At 40.3% G+C, this 16,303-nt stretch overlaps 1 protein-coding gene across 6 annotated transcripts in view; it reads left to right on the top strand.

Moving 5' to 3' along the window:
* LOC139536893 (glycerol-3-phosphate acyltransferase 3-like) overlaps positions 1 to 16,303 on the top strand; it is a 47,278-nt gene that overhangs the window by 3,220 nt on the left and 27,755 nt on the right. For 3 of the 6 annotated variants that reach the window (XM_071337599.1, XM_071337618.1, XM_071337609.1), the window contains exons 5-13: positions 92 to 166; positions 331 to 420; positions 527 to 620; positions 739 to 854; positions 1,091 to 1,146; positions 1,438 to 1,523; positions 1,909 to 2,037; positions 6,085 to 6,164; positions 8,926 to 10,543. In XM_071337599.1, the coding sequence (XP_071193700.1) occupies positions 92 to 166; positions 331 to 420; positions 527 to 620; positions 739 to 854; positions 1,091 to 1,146; positions 1,438 to 1,523; positions 1,909 to 2,037; positions 6,085 to 6,164; positions 8,926 to 9,058 (859 nt within the window). In that variant the 3' untranslated portion in view covers positions 9,059 to 10,543. Of the gene's footprint in view, positions 1 to 91; positions 167 to 330; positions 421 to 526; positions 621 to 738; positions 855 to 1,090; positions 1,147 to 1,437; positions 1,524 to 1,908; positions 2,038 to 6,084; positions 6,165 to 8,925; positions 10,544 to 16,303 lie in introns of those variants that run through there. The other 3 variants (XR_011667423.1, XR_011667424.1, XM_071337627.1) reach the window with 1 other exon arrangement.

Here is a 16,303-nt window from a genome sequence, read left to right as displayed (position 1 = left end):
TAGAGTGCAATTATTACTAATAATATTATTATTATTAAACACAATTTTAATGTTATTTAATTTTTTACATTTGTTTTGATCGTTCTTTCAGGATAACCCTGGCAATCATAGGGTTGAGCTGGCTGGTGATCGGGACAAGTTTGGTGGGGTTTCTACCTAACAGGAGGTAACGATGTACACAACAAATGTTTTAGAACTTTCATAAACTGTGGTGATAGGAACATTGAATGTTTCTATCTCTTATAACAGCTAGCTAGCTCGAGAGTTGATATACGGCTTGAGAGAATAGAATTTCCCTGGCTGTTACCGTACATTGCTCTTGTGTTCTAGAGTGAAGAACTGGCTCAGTGAGTTAGTCCATCTGATGTGCTACAGGATCTGTGCCAGAGGCCTCTCTGCCACCATCCAATACCACAACAAGTTAGTATACAGCCCAACCTACCTAAAATAAACATTTGGGAAGTAATATTAGTATCAATGTTTTCAATGTCATGATGTCATTGAAATAAATACTTATTTTTCACAGAAATAATAAACCACAAAAAGGAGGAATATGCGTAGCAAACCACACCTCACCTATTGACATTGTCATTTTGGCCAATGATGGATGTTACGCTATGGTGGGTAACATGAACATGGCTGTGTCAACATATCACTGATTTTTGATATCGTATACATCACTTTTGGTTCTCAGCAGACTAGAGTTGTCATGCTCACTGTGTCCGGGTTTATTCCCAGGTGGGTCAAAGTCACAGTGGGCTGATGGGGGTCATCCAGAGATCAATGGTGAGGTCCTGCCCCCATGTGTGGTTTGAGAGGTCGGAGATGAGAGACCGACATGCTGTTACCAGTAGGTGAGACAACAAGTAAATGGGAAAAGATGGCAGGAGATGCATTTAGTATGTCTTTTTCATCTATACATTTACTCAGTTGTCTTCTGTGAAGTGAATAAATCGCTTGCCAATGTCGATTTATTGCTTGTATAACGATATACATTACCATTACTGCCACTCAATCATCTCATACATTGTATTGTTTTCATCGTGATTAGTTTTGTCCTGGTTATTGATCTCCCTCCATCCTCTTCTAGATTGAGGGCTCATGTTGCAGCGAAGAGCAATCTACCCATTTTGATTTTCCCAGAGGGTAAGTCTCTATACTTAATTGTAGTCTTTATACTTTATTGTAGTCCTTATACTATGATTTTATTGTAGTCTTTATATTAGGTGTCTCGTCCACCTTTATCTGCTGTCTGGAAGGTGTAGTTGGGGTCAATTCCATTTAATTTCAGTCAATCCATAAAGTCAACTCGTATACAATTTTTCTGATAAAATGTCAGTCTACTTCCTGAATTGACTTGAATTTAAATGCAATTGACTCCAATGCTCCTGGACGTTTGTGGTTGTGGTGGTCTCGTGACCTTTTTATCCCCTGCAGGAACCTGCATCAACAACACATCGGTCATGATGTTCAAGAAGGGAAGCTTTGAGATTGGAGGGACAATATACCCAGTTGCAATCAAGGTACTCTGCAGTCTTCAGTAAATTGTCCATTGTCTGAATCTCTGAAATGCCTCTCTTGTGTTCTAACCCTGGCTCTGTCATCAATCAGCAGTTACTGTATGACATTAAACATTGTTACATATTGACCTTCACTTGTTATGTGTTGACTTGGTCGGCTATTGTTTTATTTCATTTCCATGTAAAAGCCTTTTGATCAGTGGAGGCTGAAGGGAGAACAGCTCATAATATTGTCCGGAACGGAGCAAATGGAATGGCATCAAACACCTGGAAACCATTCCACTAATTCCGCTTCAGTCATTCACCACGAGCCCATTCTCCCCAATTAAGGTGCCACCAACCTCCTGTGCTTTTGATTAATATACGTTTGGATCTCCTTCCCTGTTAGTATGACCCACGCTTTGGAGATGCCTTCTGGAACAGTGCCAAGTACAACATGGTGAGCTACCTACTGAGAATGATGACCAGCTGGGCCATCGTGGTCAATGTGTGGTACCTGCCCCCAATGACCAGACAGGTAGGGTGTCACAGTCTATATACGGTATTACTGCTACTCCCTCCCATTGTTAAGTTCATGTTTTAAGTATCCCTATATTTCTGTTATTACGGGGCTATCACTCAGTCAAGAGTGCGCATGCGCAGGAAGTCTGGTGGTTGTTGGACCTGGCCTTGAGTGTAATGGCTACCTTGTAGTGTGTTCATATAGTAGAGTAAACTTTGTTAAACTGGAACCTTGTCGTTGTGTCATTTCGATTTAACATTGGTAGCAGAGGATGGCTTCTAACTACAACGTGCCACCTCGCTTCGACGAGAAGAGGTCGTACGAAAGTTGGAAAAATGAACTGGGAATCTGGACACGCGTTACTAATCTGGACGCGAAAAAGCAAGCACTTGCGGTGGTATTATCGCTCGAGGGAAGAGCGAGAGATACAGCACTGGAAATATCCGTTGAGGATTTGAACAAGGATGACGGTATGGGAACTTTGATCACAGCACTGGATTCTGTATTTCTTAAAGAAGAGAAAGACCGTGCCTACGAGGCATATTCAAACTTTGACAGTGTTAGAGAGATATTTCGGTTGCAATGGCGGACTACATCATTGATTTCGAACAGAGGTACAATAGAATGCGCAAGTACAACATGGTTCTCCCAGATGCAGTGTTAGCGTTCAAGTTGCTAGACACTGCCTGTCTAGATGGTAGGGAGAAACAGTTGGCTTTGACTGCTTGTACTGTGCTGACTTTTGCATCTATGAAGTCGGCACTAAAAAGAATATTTGGTGAGAAGACGTCTGTCGCGCCAATAACAGATGGAATGCAAGTGAGTGACGCAGCATATTACACCGAGCAGCACAGAAAAGGCGCCAACAAGTCACGTTCTCAAGACAACCAGAAGAGGGCGCCATTTCCCGGCACAAATCCACTGGACACATATGGAAGGAGATCGAAATGTGCAATTTGTCAAAGCACTTACCATTGGGTTAAAGACTGTCCTCGTAAAAATGAACAAGTTAAACTAACAGAGGAAAATGTAAACACAGAGATAGAGCAGTGTAACATTACACTGTTTTCAAATGAATCTGATACTGAGATTTTTATAGTTGAATCCTTAGGATCTACTGTGATTGATACTGCATGTACACGGACAGTGTGTGGTGCAAAATGGCTTGATAGCTATGTCAGTGAACTAAATATGAAAGAAGTACAAAATATGATTGACACACCAAGCAAAAGAGCTTTCAAATTTGGAGATGGGAGAATTGTCCATTCTACCAAGAGAGTTAAGATACCAGCAAAAATTGGTCAGACTAAGTGTCACATTGAAACAGAGGTGGTCCCTACAGATATCCCCTTACTATTAAGCAAAGCTTCCCTCAAGAAGGCAGGGGCTGTATTAGACATAAAAAATTACAAGGCAGTGATGTTTAAACAACCAGTGACTCTTGAACTTACTACCTCAGGCCACTATTGTGTAAACATTTTAGACAAAGACATCACACAGAGTCCATGCAAAAATGAGATTCTGACTGACACAGAGCACATGGAGATTCTGACAGTCACAGAGAACATGAGCACTAAAGAAAAACACAAAGTATTGCAAAAGCTTTACAAACAGTTTGGACATGATACAGTTGACAGACTTCAGAAGTTACTCAGCAGTTCAGGGAATAATGATGATGAGAAGTACGAAACTGGAAACAAAGTGTACTACAAACGAGTTGACTGTCAAGAGTGGAAAGGACCGGGAGTAGTCATTGGTCAAGATGGTGTGGTGATATTTGTGAGGCACGAAGGCATGATTGTCAGGGTGCATCACTCAAGATTGCGGAAAGTAAATGATCAACAAGATAGAGGGGCTGTAGCTGAGAATCAGTCTCCTAATGAAAATGACAAAAAGGACACAGTAACAGACACAAACCTACCAGATGTCACATCCAATGATATGGACACTGAAACTGACACAGGAAATGGAGCAGAGACCTTCAACCATGCCACAGGTAATACTATTGAGCGTTCAAATGAGGAAAACATTCAACAACAGCCATATGTGTTAAGAGAACATGGTTGTTCCAATCTGAAAACAGGACAAACTGTTAAATAAATGGACAGAGAAAGTGGTATTCCACATACAGCAACCGTCATTGGACGAGCAGGAAAAGTAAAACACAAGAACTGGTACAACTTGCAGTACTCTGAACCAGCTACACTTTCTGGTACAACAGGGTCAGCTGACCTGTCACTTGTAGATAATATCAGAATTGAATCAATGGAAAATCGAGAAAAACAGAATGACATTCAAAATGATGATGTATTTGAAACAAAGGACGTGTCATTTGACTCAGCTAAGCTAGATGAGCTCAGTAATTGGAGGAAAAATGGAGTGTTTGAGGAAGTCAAAGACATTGGTCAAAAGTACGTCTCAACAAGGTGGGTGTGTACCCTTAAAGAATCCTTAACTGGAATAGTGCCCAAAGCACGTCTAGTGGCTAGAGGTTTTGAGGAGCTGGCTGCTAAAGAACTCCCAAAAGACTCACCGACATGCGCCTCAGAGTCACTCAGATTGCTGATGTCAGTGATCTGCCAGAAAAAATGGAAACTTAATTCCATAGACATCAAATCTGGATTTTTGCAGGGAACAGAGCTGTCAAGGGACATTCACATCCGACCTCCGCCCGAAGCTAAAAGTGAAGGAACACTGTGGAAACTAAAAAATGTGTGTATGGACTGGCAGATGGACCACTCAACTGGTACAACAAAGTCAAGGCAACAATGCTGAATACAGGTGGAAAAATGTCACAAGTGGATCCTGCAGTCTTCTATTGGCTTGATCAAGACTGCAATGTGACTGGAGTACTTGCCTGTGATGTTGATGACTTTATCTGGGGTGGCTCACAGACCTTTGCTTCAACTGTGATTCCACACCTCAAAGCTGTTTTCTAGGTTGGCCGTGAGGAGCATGATCATTTGTTATGTTGGCATAGAGTTTATTACAGTTGATGGAAAAATACTGATGCAACAGGAGAGCTATATCAAGAATCTTCAACCCATCCACATGGATTCTTCAAGAGCCGTACAAAGGAATTCCCCTCTGTGGAATTGAAGCTGGTCAATTGAGGTCAAAGATAGGACAAATTCTATGGGTTGCTAGACAGAGTAGACCTGATGTTTGATGGCTGCAACTTGGCATCTAACACAAAACACGCCACTGTACAAACCATTCATGAGGCAAACAAAGTTGTTCGTAAACTGAAATCACAACAAGTGACTTTAAAGTTTCAGCATGTTGGAAAAGATGACTCTTTGAAACTAGTTGTCTTCAGTGATGCTTCGCTAGGTTATCACTGGTGGGACAAAATGGCACTTCCTACCTGTAGTTTGTGTCACTGACAACTACTCATTAGTTGATGCTGTGAAGTCAACCAAGTCTGTCACAGAGAAAAGACTTTGAGATTAGCAGCATCAAGGAACTTATTCAAGCACAGAGAATCCAGCGGATTCTGTGGTCGACCACAAAGGAACAGCTTGCTGACTGTCTGACTAAAAAGGGAGCATCCGGTCTTGTGCTCCTACAGGCTCTCGCTCCTCAGTAATGGAAAGTGGCAGCTTGAGTAATACAAATAAAAGCTGTCACACAACCCATTTGTAATGGGGATCTTGAATAATACTTGGACATTTAATTATGTTGTTGATGTTTTTTTTGTCTTTAAAGAAAAGGGGGAGATTGTTAAGTTCATGTTTTAAGTATCCCTATATTTCTGTTATTACGGGGCTATCACTCAGTCAAGAGTGCGCATGCGCAGGAAGTCTGGTGGTTGTTGGACCTGGCCTTGAGTGTAATGGCTACCTTGTAGTGTGTTCATATAGTAGAGTAAACTTTGTTAAACTGGAACCTTGTCGTTGTTTCATTTCGATTTAACACCCATGACCAACTGGTCAGACCTTATGTTGTGTTTTATTCCCAAACCTTCATAGAGTGCACACTCCTCTTACCCCCAGGACCATAGACTCCTCTTTATATATATATTTTTTAAATCATATCCTTCTTCATTACCGCTTTGAATAGGAAGGGGAAGATGCTACCAAGTTTGCCAACCGAGTGAAGTCTGCTATCGCACATCAGGGAGGGCTGTTGGACATGGCGTGGTAAGGAAACCCTCAGCAAACTTTCTTTTTCACTGCTTTATTCTCACTAAAGATCCCTTAAAACATGTCATTCTATCATAATAGAGTTCTGTGATCAAAAGAAAATGTGCTGGGAACTAGAGGTCGACCGATTAATCGGAATGGCCGATTAATTAGGGCCGATTTCAAGTTTTCATAACAATCGGAAATCTGTATTTTTGGGCGCCGATTATTTTATTTATTTATATATTTTTTTTAATATATATATATACCTTTATTTAACTAGGCAAGTCAGTTAAGAACACATTCTTATTTTCAATGACGACCTAGGAACGAACGGTGGGTTAATTGCCTTGTTCAGGGGCAGAACGACAGATTTTCACCTTGTCAGCTCGGGGGACCCAATCTTGCAACCTTACAGTTAACTAGTCCAACGCAATAACGACCTGCCTCTCTCTCGTTGCACTCCATAAGTTACGCGAATGCAGTAAGCCATGGTAAGTTTCTAGCTAGCATTAAACTTATCTTATAAAAAACAATCAATCATAACCACTAGTTAACTACACATGGATGATGATATTACTAGATATTATCTAGCGTGTCCTGCGTTGCATATAATCTGACTGAGCATACAAGTATCTAAGTATCTGACTGAGCGGTGGTAGGCAGAAGCAGGAGCGTAAACATTCATTCAAACAGCACTTTCGTGCGTTTTGCCAGCAGCTCTTCGTTGTGCGTCAAGCATTGCACAGTTTATGACTTCAAGCCTATCAACTCCCGAGATGAGGCTGGTGTAACCGAAGTGAAATGGCTAGCTAGTTAGCGCGCGCTAATAGCGTTTCAAACGTCACTCGCTCTGAGCCTTCTAGTAGTTGTTCCCCTTGCTCTGCATGGGTAACACTGCTTCGATGGTGGCTGTTGTCGCTGTGTTGCTGGTTCGAGCCCAGGGAGGAGCGAGGAGAGGGACGGAAGCTATACTGTTACACTTGCAATACTAAAGTACCTATAAGAACATCCAATAGTCAAAGGTTAATGAAATACAAATGGTATAGAGGGAAATAGTCCTATAATTCCTATAATAACTACAACCTAAAACTTCCTACCTGGGAATATTGAAGACTCATGTTAAAAGGAACCACCAGCTTTCATATGTTCTCATGTTCTGAGCAAGGAACTGAAACGTTAGCTTTCTTACATAGCACATATTGCACTTTTACTTTCTTCTCCAACACTTTGTTTTTGCATTATTTAAACCAAATTGAACATGTTTCATTATTTACTTGAGGCTAAATTGATTTTATTGATGTATTATATTAAGTTAAAATAAGTGTTCATTCAGTATTGTTGTAATTGTCATTATTACAAACCAAAATAAAAAAATTGGCTGATTAATCGGTATCGGCTTTATTGGTCCTCCAATAATCGGTATCGGCGTTGAAAAATCATAATCGGTCGACCTCTACTGGGAATCATACTGTTCTATAATAATGTGTTACTAGTTACAAGCTGGAGACTCTTACCTCCCTCACTAGCTTTAAGCACCAGCTGTCAGAACAGCTCACAGATCACTGCACCTGTACATAGCTCATCTATAAATAGCCCATCTAATCTACCTCATCCCCCATACTGTATTTATTTATTTATCTTGCTCCTTTGCACCCCAGTATCTCAACTTGCACATTCATCCTCTGCACATCCTACCATTCCAGTGTTTAATTGCTATATTGTAATTACTTTGCCACCATGGCCTATTTATTGCCTTACCTCTCTTATCCTACCTCATTTGCACATGCTGTATATAGATTTTCCTATTGTATTATTGATTGTATGTTTGTTTATTCCATGTGTAACTCTGTGTTGTTGTATGTGTAGAACTGCTTTGCTTTATCTTGGCCAGGTCGCAGTTGCAAATGAGAACTTGTTCTCAACTAGCCTACCTGGTTAAATAAAGGTGAAATAAAAAATAAAATAAACAAGTAGGCCGCAGCTAAAGTCTGAATTGCAGTACACAGCACATGAAAGTAAACATATCTCGAGGTGCTTAAAAAGCTAAACAAACATCAATAAAAAAAAAAAAGAATGACATGAGTATAGGTCTAGACTACAATGTTCTGAGTAGGCTACTTCAATGTTCTGAGTAAGCTACTTCAATGTTCTGAGTAGGCTACTTCAATGTTCTGAGTAAGCTACTTCAATGTTCTGAGTAGCGTACTTCAAGTTCTGGGTAGGCTACTTCAAACCTCCAACAGATGGAGCGACAGTCAATAGCACAAGGCTTGAACAGAGGGAGGTGCATGTGGTCAACAGGGAGAGCTGAGCAGCCAAATCAGGTCGTCCGGGGGCAGGTACCTGAAGCTGGGTGTCTTGCCTTCCGCGTCTTCTCCGTGCTGTAGGACACTGCCGTTGGTTTTTTATCTTCCCATGCACTCACTCAGGATACAGTATACTCAACTTTGAAGGAATGCTCTTGAGCAATGAATTCCTCACTGCCAACTCAGCACTGCATTGTAGTCTTGGATCAAGGAGACCGTAGAAACATCCCAATGTAGGCCGACCGAATTCAAGTCAAAATAGCTGATTTTGAAAAGCTGTTTTGCCGTTCATTCTCGGGCAGGAAACAAGTAAGATTTAATCCAGACTAAATCTATACTCATTTGGCTATTCAAAAACAAAAATTTACAAAAACATACATTTATGAAATATTTACTAAATATACAGGATCTCTCTGCCAAGGCTGCCAAAAGGGCGCCATGGCAACTGTAGAATGTCTGTCTCTCTACAGGGATGGGAGCTTGAAGAGAGACAAGGTGAAAGAAGAATTTAAAGAGCATCAACAGAAGATGTACAGCAGTATGGTTGTGGGAAAGAAAGCTAGAACCTCACAAGAGCCTCACACAGAGAGCACCAAGAGATAATGACATTGGAATTAACACTGGACAATCTCTGACAGTGGGCGATAACTACAATGCATACGGACTGGAGTAATTCCAAATCAATGGCCTTTGTTATTGAATACGGATTCATTATCAATGTGTGGTATCAGACTCTGATACGCAACATATAGTGTATCAGTTTTTAATGCATGAAATGCCTCTTTTTTAAAGAATTGTTTTATAGAAACATAAACATATCAAACTTAACTGCAAGTAGTACTAATCTGTATGATATTAAATGATCTCTGATAATGTTACAGTAATACTACGTTTTCAGACGCAACTAAACATTATTCAAGAATGTGTTTACTTTGACACAGAGTTTGTACTGGTATTAGTATTCATTTGTGCAATTTTCCTTCTTATGTTACGTTATGCTCCTTACAATGCAACTCCTTACCCTAAATAGCCCCCTACAATATACACTGAGTGTACAAAACATTAAGGACATCTGCTCTTTCCATGACTTAGACTGACCAGGTGAATCCAGGTGAAACTATGATCCCTTATTGATGTCACTTGTTAAATCCACTTCAAGCAGTGTAGATGAAGTGGAGAAGACAGGTTAAAGAAGCATTTTTAATCCTTGAGACAATTGAGACATGGAATGTGTATGTATGCCATTCAAAGGGTGAATGGGCAAGACAAAATATTTAAGTGCCTTTGAACAGGGTATGGTAGTAGGTGCCAGGTGCACCGGTTTGTGTCAAGAACTATGACGCTGCTGGGTTTTTCAACAGTTTCCCGTGTGTATTAAGAATGGTCCACCACCATAGGGACATCCAGCTAACTTGACACAACTGTGGGAAGCATTGGAGTCAACATGGGCCAGCATCCCTGTGGAACGCTTTTGACATCCTGTAGAGTCCATGCCCCGACAAATTGAGGCTGTTCTGAGGGCAAAAGGGGTGGGGTGGGGGGGACACAACTCAATAATAGGAAGGTGTCCATAATGTTTCTTCACTCATTGTATACTGTTCACCCATGGTCATGTTTGAAGGTGTTTTGATCAAAGTCCAAAACAAAGACTGGGGGTTTATTGTTAATTATTTACATCATTTAAATGTTATGAAATCTACATTTTGGCCTGGTCCAGAAACAACCACTTGCCCTGCTCTAACCCTTAGCCACTTATGCAGATCTGAGAGGGTAGGTGTATAGGTATAAAGAATATGGAAATGCCTATTTGACATTTCCATGTTAGTCATTTAGCAGATGCTCTTATCCAGAGCGACTTACAGGAGCAGTTAAGGTTAAGTGCCTTGCTCAAGCGCACATCGACAGATTTTTCACATATTCGGCTCGGTTACTGGCCAAACGCTTTTAATCGCTGGGCTACCTGCTGCCTATAGAGGCTAATTAGAGGTTGTCTCTGGACCTATACTGAACAAAAATATAAACGCAACATGTAAAGTGTTTATACAGTGTTTCATGAGCTGAAATAAAATATTCCAGAAATATTCCATACACACATGAAGCTTATTTCTCTCAAATTTTGTGCACATATTTGTTTACATTCCCGTTAGTGAGCAATTCTGCTGACAGTTGTGGCATATCAAGAAGCTGATTAATCAGCATTATCATTATACAGGTGCACCTTGTGCTGGGGGCAATAAAAGGCCACTCTAAAATGTGTAGTTTTGTCAACCAACATAATGCCACAGATGTATGAAGTTTTGAAGGAGCATGCAATTGGCACACCGACTGCAGGAATGTTCACCAGAGCTGTTGCCAGATAATGTAATGTTAATTTCTCTACCATAAGCCGTCTCTAACGTCATTTTAGAGAAACGTCCAACCGGCCTCACAACCACAGACCACATATATGGAGTCTTGTGGGTAAGCGGTTTGCTGATGTCACGTTGTGAACAGAGTGCCCCATGGTGGCGGTGGGGTTATGGTATGGGCAGGCATAAGCTACAGACAATGAACACAATTGCATTTTATCAATGACAATTTGAATGCACAGTGATACCGTGACAAGATCCTAAGGCCCATTGTTGTGCCATTCATCCGCCACCATCACCTCATGTTTCAGCGTTGTAATGCACAGCCCTATGTCGCAAGGATCTGTACACAATTCCTAGAAGCTGAAACCTTCCCAGTTCTTTCATTGCCTGCATACTCACCAGACATGTCACCCATTGAGCATGTTTGGGATGCTCTGGATCGATGCGTATGACAGCGTGTTCCAGTTCCCGCCAATATCCAGCAACTTCGCACCGCCATTGAAGAGGAATGGGACAACATTCAACAGGCCACAATCAACAGCCTGATCAACTCTATGCAAAGGAGATGTGTCGCGCTGCACTGACTGGTTTTCTGATCCACACTCCTACTTTTTAAAAAAGATATCTGTGACCAACAGATGCATATCTATATTTTCCAATCATATGAAATCCATAGATTAGTGCCTAATGAATTTATTTAAATTGACTGATTTCATTATATGAATTGTAACTCAGTGAAATTGTTCAAATTGTTGCATGTTACATTTGTAATTTTGTTCAGTAGTTTTCAAATTCTGCTTGTACTGTCGTAAATGAAACACTAGGAGTCAGTGTTTGCAAACAAATAACAATCATGTCACCAACTTACTCGGTCAACGATCAGACGGATCCACTCACACAAAAAGATCTCACTACCTTGACTAAATATCAACACCTCATTTACAATCCAAAAGTTTCAATATAAGAAAGAAAGATATGCTATTAAGTTGAATAGTATGGGGTGTGGGGATAATGTTAGACGGTGGCTGATTAAAACTGTAGTTTACCATAAAGCTTTGGTTTTACTCATACAAAACACAAACAAACTATATTTGATTTAATTTATTTAAATGTATTTAAATTTATACAAATGTTATATAATGATGACCTAAATATTTACTAAATAAGCTGAGGTCTTGGTGTGTAAAAGTAATACATTCCTGTTCTGTTACTTTGTGAAAGGATGATGGGAATGGTGGTTGACCGCGTGATAATATTACTTATTTTACTAATAGCCTGATACATATAACAATATGACACCTATCATCTAACCAGGTTCACTCTTTTGGGACAAGGTTTCTTGTCTGTGAGAACCTGTATGTGCCCTGAGAGTGAGTTAGGGAGGGGGGAAGAGAGTGAGGGGGTTAGATGATCCCAAATAAAAAGGCTGTACAGATAAAAGTGGGTAAGACATGTTTACTGTGCCGATGCTTTAATAAAGAAAGCAGATACTGTGAAATAGCATGGAGTTATTCTTCCGCACACAGCGAGCTGGAGCCAGCTTAAATTTCACAGCCTCTCCTCCGTCGCAGACCCACACCGAGACCATCTCCCAGCACGGCTCAAGCACCCGGCTATAATAACAATCCCACAACTTAAATTGCTTGAACAGAAATGTTTGTTCTCTTCTAACAGGATTGTGAATTATTAATCGGATCTAAAGCCGATTTTATAACCTGATTGTTGAGGTGGGACTCTTGGCGAGTGATGCTCCACCACACCATTTACTGTGATGAATGTGTGTGCACATCTTTATATCCAAATTAATGTGATTCGGATAGATTTTGAAGGGACATCATATAGAAAGCATGGGAGTGACCCATGCAGGACCTATATGACTGTAGACTCCATACAACTGCCCAGTATGTCTTAATATGTTGATTAGATTTTCTCCATTTCATTTTTACTTTGAAGTGATCTATACAAATGTAATGCAGGTACACTCAGTAAATATGAATACATTGTCAAATTGAATCATTTCCTCCAGAGAATGTAGTTCATGGAGGACATCATTTTAAATCGAAGTTTGTCTGGAACTGAGCATCTTGACCAGTCAGGAGGTTAAATGACTCAAGCTCTGTCTAAGACCTGACATTAGTTAGAGCATAATGTCTTTAAAAACATTCTTCTGCCATCCCTTCTATGCTTCGAGTGGAACTCCTACGCGAATGTAGGGCTATTTTATGTTGAAGAACAATGTGACTCACAGAGAGAAATCAATATAGAGGCATTTGTATTTGTATTTATTATGGATCCCCATTAGTTCCTGCCAAGGCCGCAACCTACTCTTACTGGGTTCCAGCAAAATTAAGGCAGTTATACTGTACAATTTCAAAAACATTACAATACATTTATTACAGAATTCATAACACCGAGAGTAATATCTGGAAAGACTATTCATTCTAGACCCATGATGCACCTCAATGAAAATAGTATTCTTTTTTTTATCTCTGCCCACAGCCCACCCTAATGTTATTGCATTAAATTCATCACAAACTCCCCCTTAGTGCATTTTGGGTTTAGTCATAAGACAACAGTCGGGTACATGGATGGGCAGAGTATTCTGATGAGCTCAGTCAGACTGTGTTTCTGACTGAGAGAGATCAGTAATTATTCATCAACAAGACAATTTATTGTTTGCTTATTGTGTGATTTGACTTCATTATTCATAAGAAGAAGAAGTAAATTACAATGTATTCAATACCTGCTTTATTCCATCGCATACTTAATCAGACTGATAGTTATCAAATATGATATGTTTTGGGGAAAAGTCATTGTATTTATTATTTTTGTTGCACGGCACCAGTGAAAACCTGACTATTAAAAAAAAAAGAGATTCCTGCTACAATTGGAATGAAGGATGTCTGTCTGTCTGGCCGATAAATAATACAATGTGACAATCCTTCAGTGTTGTGGACAGTGTGTCTGCTGTTCCTAGGCATGGCCTATACTGGACCCTAGCTCCAGTCACAGGGTGAGCGTGATGCTGTGACATGTCACATTATAGCCAGGACCAAATCAGGCTGAACACAGGTCAAAGCAAGCCTGTCACATACATACAGACAGTATTTCCAGGGTTTTTGGTTCTTAACAAACAGCACAAAACATAAAGTGAAAAAAACCCATCTTCAACAAAGTTGTGCAAAGTTTCAAGGATTTCCATCTCCAGTTGTTTTTAGTGTGTGAATGTGTGTGTGTTCATTCCCTCTATACAGTGACTTGGTGGCCAGGAGGGGGAATATATGATTTGCCTACACTAATGAAACAGGCTATAATTGGTCCACATTGATCTATTTGATTGAGCTGCAATGGAGTCTGAAGTTGTTCAAGTGGAAAGCTGATTGATTTGTGGTTAAATTCAAGATCATTTAGTTTGGGAAATAATTATGTTCTTATCTAGTTATCTTCAGATGCTGGAAGGAATCTTTTTTGACTAGATTGTATGGTTGACTTGAAGGAATGTTCTCCTTTTCCCTCCACTATTTGCAAATCTATTGGTGAAAATGGCATAAAGGAATATTATTTTGCATAAGATAACTTGTATAGTAATTTAGCAGATGCTCTTGTTCAGAGCAACTTACAGTAGCGAGTGCATACAGTAGCGAGTGCATACATTTTCATACTTTTTTCATACTGGTCCCCCGTGGGAATTGATCCCACATCCCTGGCATTGCAAGAGTCATGCTCTACCAACTGAGCCACACAGGACCACAATGTAGCCATGTTATATGAGGAAAAGGTGTTGCCTTATAACAATATCATAACCATGAATATAACATTTTAATACATCTAACAGTGAAGCAAAGTTTTGTTGTGCCCAGTAATTTTCATCATAATCCTAAAACACAGTTTAGAGAGTCCACAGATTTTTCCCCCTCATTTTGACAAAAAATAAATAAATGCATTGTGTTGGGGGGAAACAGAAAATGGTGAGGTACATGACAAATGTCCTTTGGTGAGGTACATGAAGGCTGTGTAATTGCAGACTACACTTTGCCCTCAGCCCTGTGCCTCAAAAGGTATTTCTTCTATTATTGACAGAGTTGGAGCTGGGCTGGCAGTGGCTCCCTGCGTCCACCCCCCTCCCTCTGATTGCTTTTGTTTCCAGGTCACCTCCTATCTATTGCAGCAACTTTTCCAATTTCTTAGGACTTGTTATATGAGGATAAAAGACATGGCCACTAGTTGCTGAAGGCAGACTGAGACCGCTCTCTGGAAATGTACATAAACCTATAACGAAACAATACCCCCAAAAAACGGATTCAACACTCCTCACTTTCATGCTCACTGAACAATGGAGATGATCTAATCTAAGAATGGGATTCAATGAAACTCACTGTGGTGCAAGTAAATAATCAAATAAAAAATGTTGTCCATTAATATACAATTATCTTTAGCCTTGATGATTAATTGCATTAAACTTATGAAAGTATGTTTTGTACAAATCAAAGGAGGGGGGGAAATGATGGATGAGGAGGAAGGGTATGATGAATGAAGAAAGCAACAGAACTAAATTGAAAGTGTAATCATCCATTCTCTCTTTCACAACTAATGATAAATTGAGCATGTCACATTGAACAATACATGTTCAGGTTTTAACATCGTCTCCTCCATAGAGCAGTAATGTGGACTGACGGCAAGGCAAGCAGGTAGCTCACTCTGACGGAACTCTTCACACTTCTCAGATGGTTTTCCCATTGCAGGCAGGGCGTAGAGTAAGAGAAACGCTACTTGGCTTTGATTTGCAGGGAATAATTGAGTGCCTTTGATGAACGACATATCCTTTGTGTACCTACAAGAGTCATGGCCTGTGGGAGACCAGTATTCAGAAGTAGATTTAGACCTGATTCAGGATCTGATCCTTAACTACATTTAATTCATCAACATGAACAATATGTATTCATATACAGGAAACTGCCAAAATGATAGAAACACTTGAGTAAATGAGGGAAACAAAGTATATTGAAAGCAGATGCTTCCACACAGGTGTGGTTCCTGAGTTAATTACATCACATCATGCTTATCATTTATAAAACTGCTGGGCAGAATTAGTTTGTCTACCATGGCCAATGCCCCATCCACAGGGCATGAATGGTCACTGAATGGTTTGATGAGCATGAAAACGATGTAAACCACATGCCATGGCGGTCTCAGTCATCAGATCTCAACCCAATTGAGCACATGGGAGATTCTGGAGCAGCAAGTGAGACAGCCTTTTCCAACACCGTGAACAAAACACCAAATTATGGAATGGTGTCACATTCCCCCAATAGAGTTACAAGCACCTGTAGAATCTATGCCAAGGTCCATTGAAGTGTTCTGGCTTGTGGTGGCCCAACACCCTATTAAAGACATGCTCTGGAACTTTGGCGACTCTTCCCTAATGTGAGCCAGCCCCCTAAGAATTTCAATTCAACCAATGAGCTTCAGCCCCTTGCAATTTGAGTAACAGCTAGCA

This window comes from Salvelinus alpinus, chromosome 1 (genome assembly GCF_045679555.1).
Source record: "Salvelinus alpinus chromosome 1, SLU_Salpinus.1, whole genome shotgun sequence".
Taxonomy (NCBI): domain Eukaryota; kingdom Metazoa; phylum Chordata; class Actinopteri; order Salmoniformes; family Salmonidae; genus Salvelinus; species Salvelinus alpinus.
This window is presented reverse-complemented; position numbering and strand designations above follow the sequence as displayed.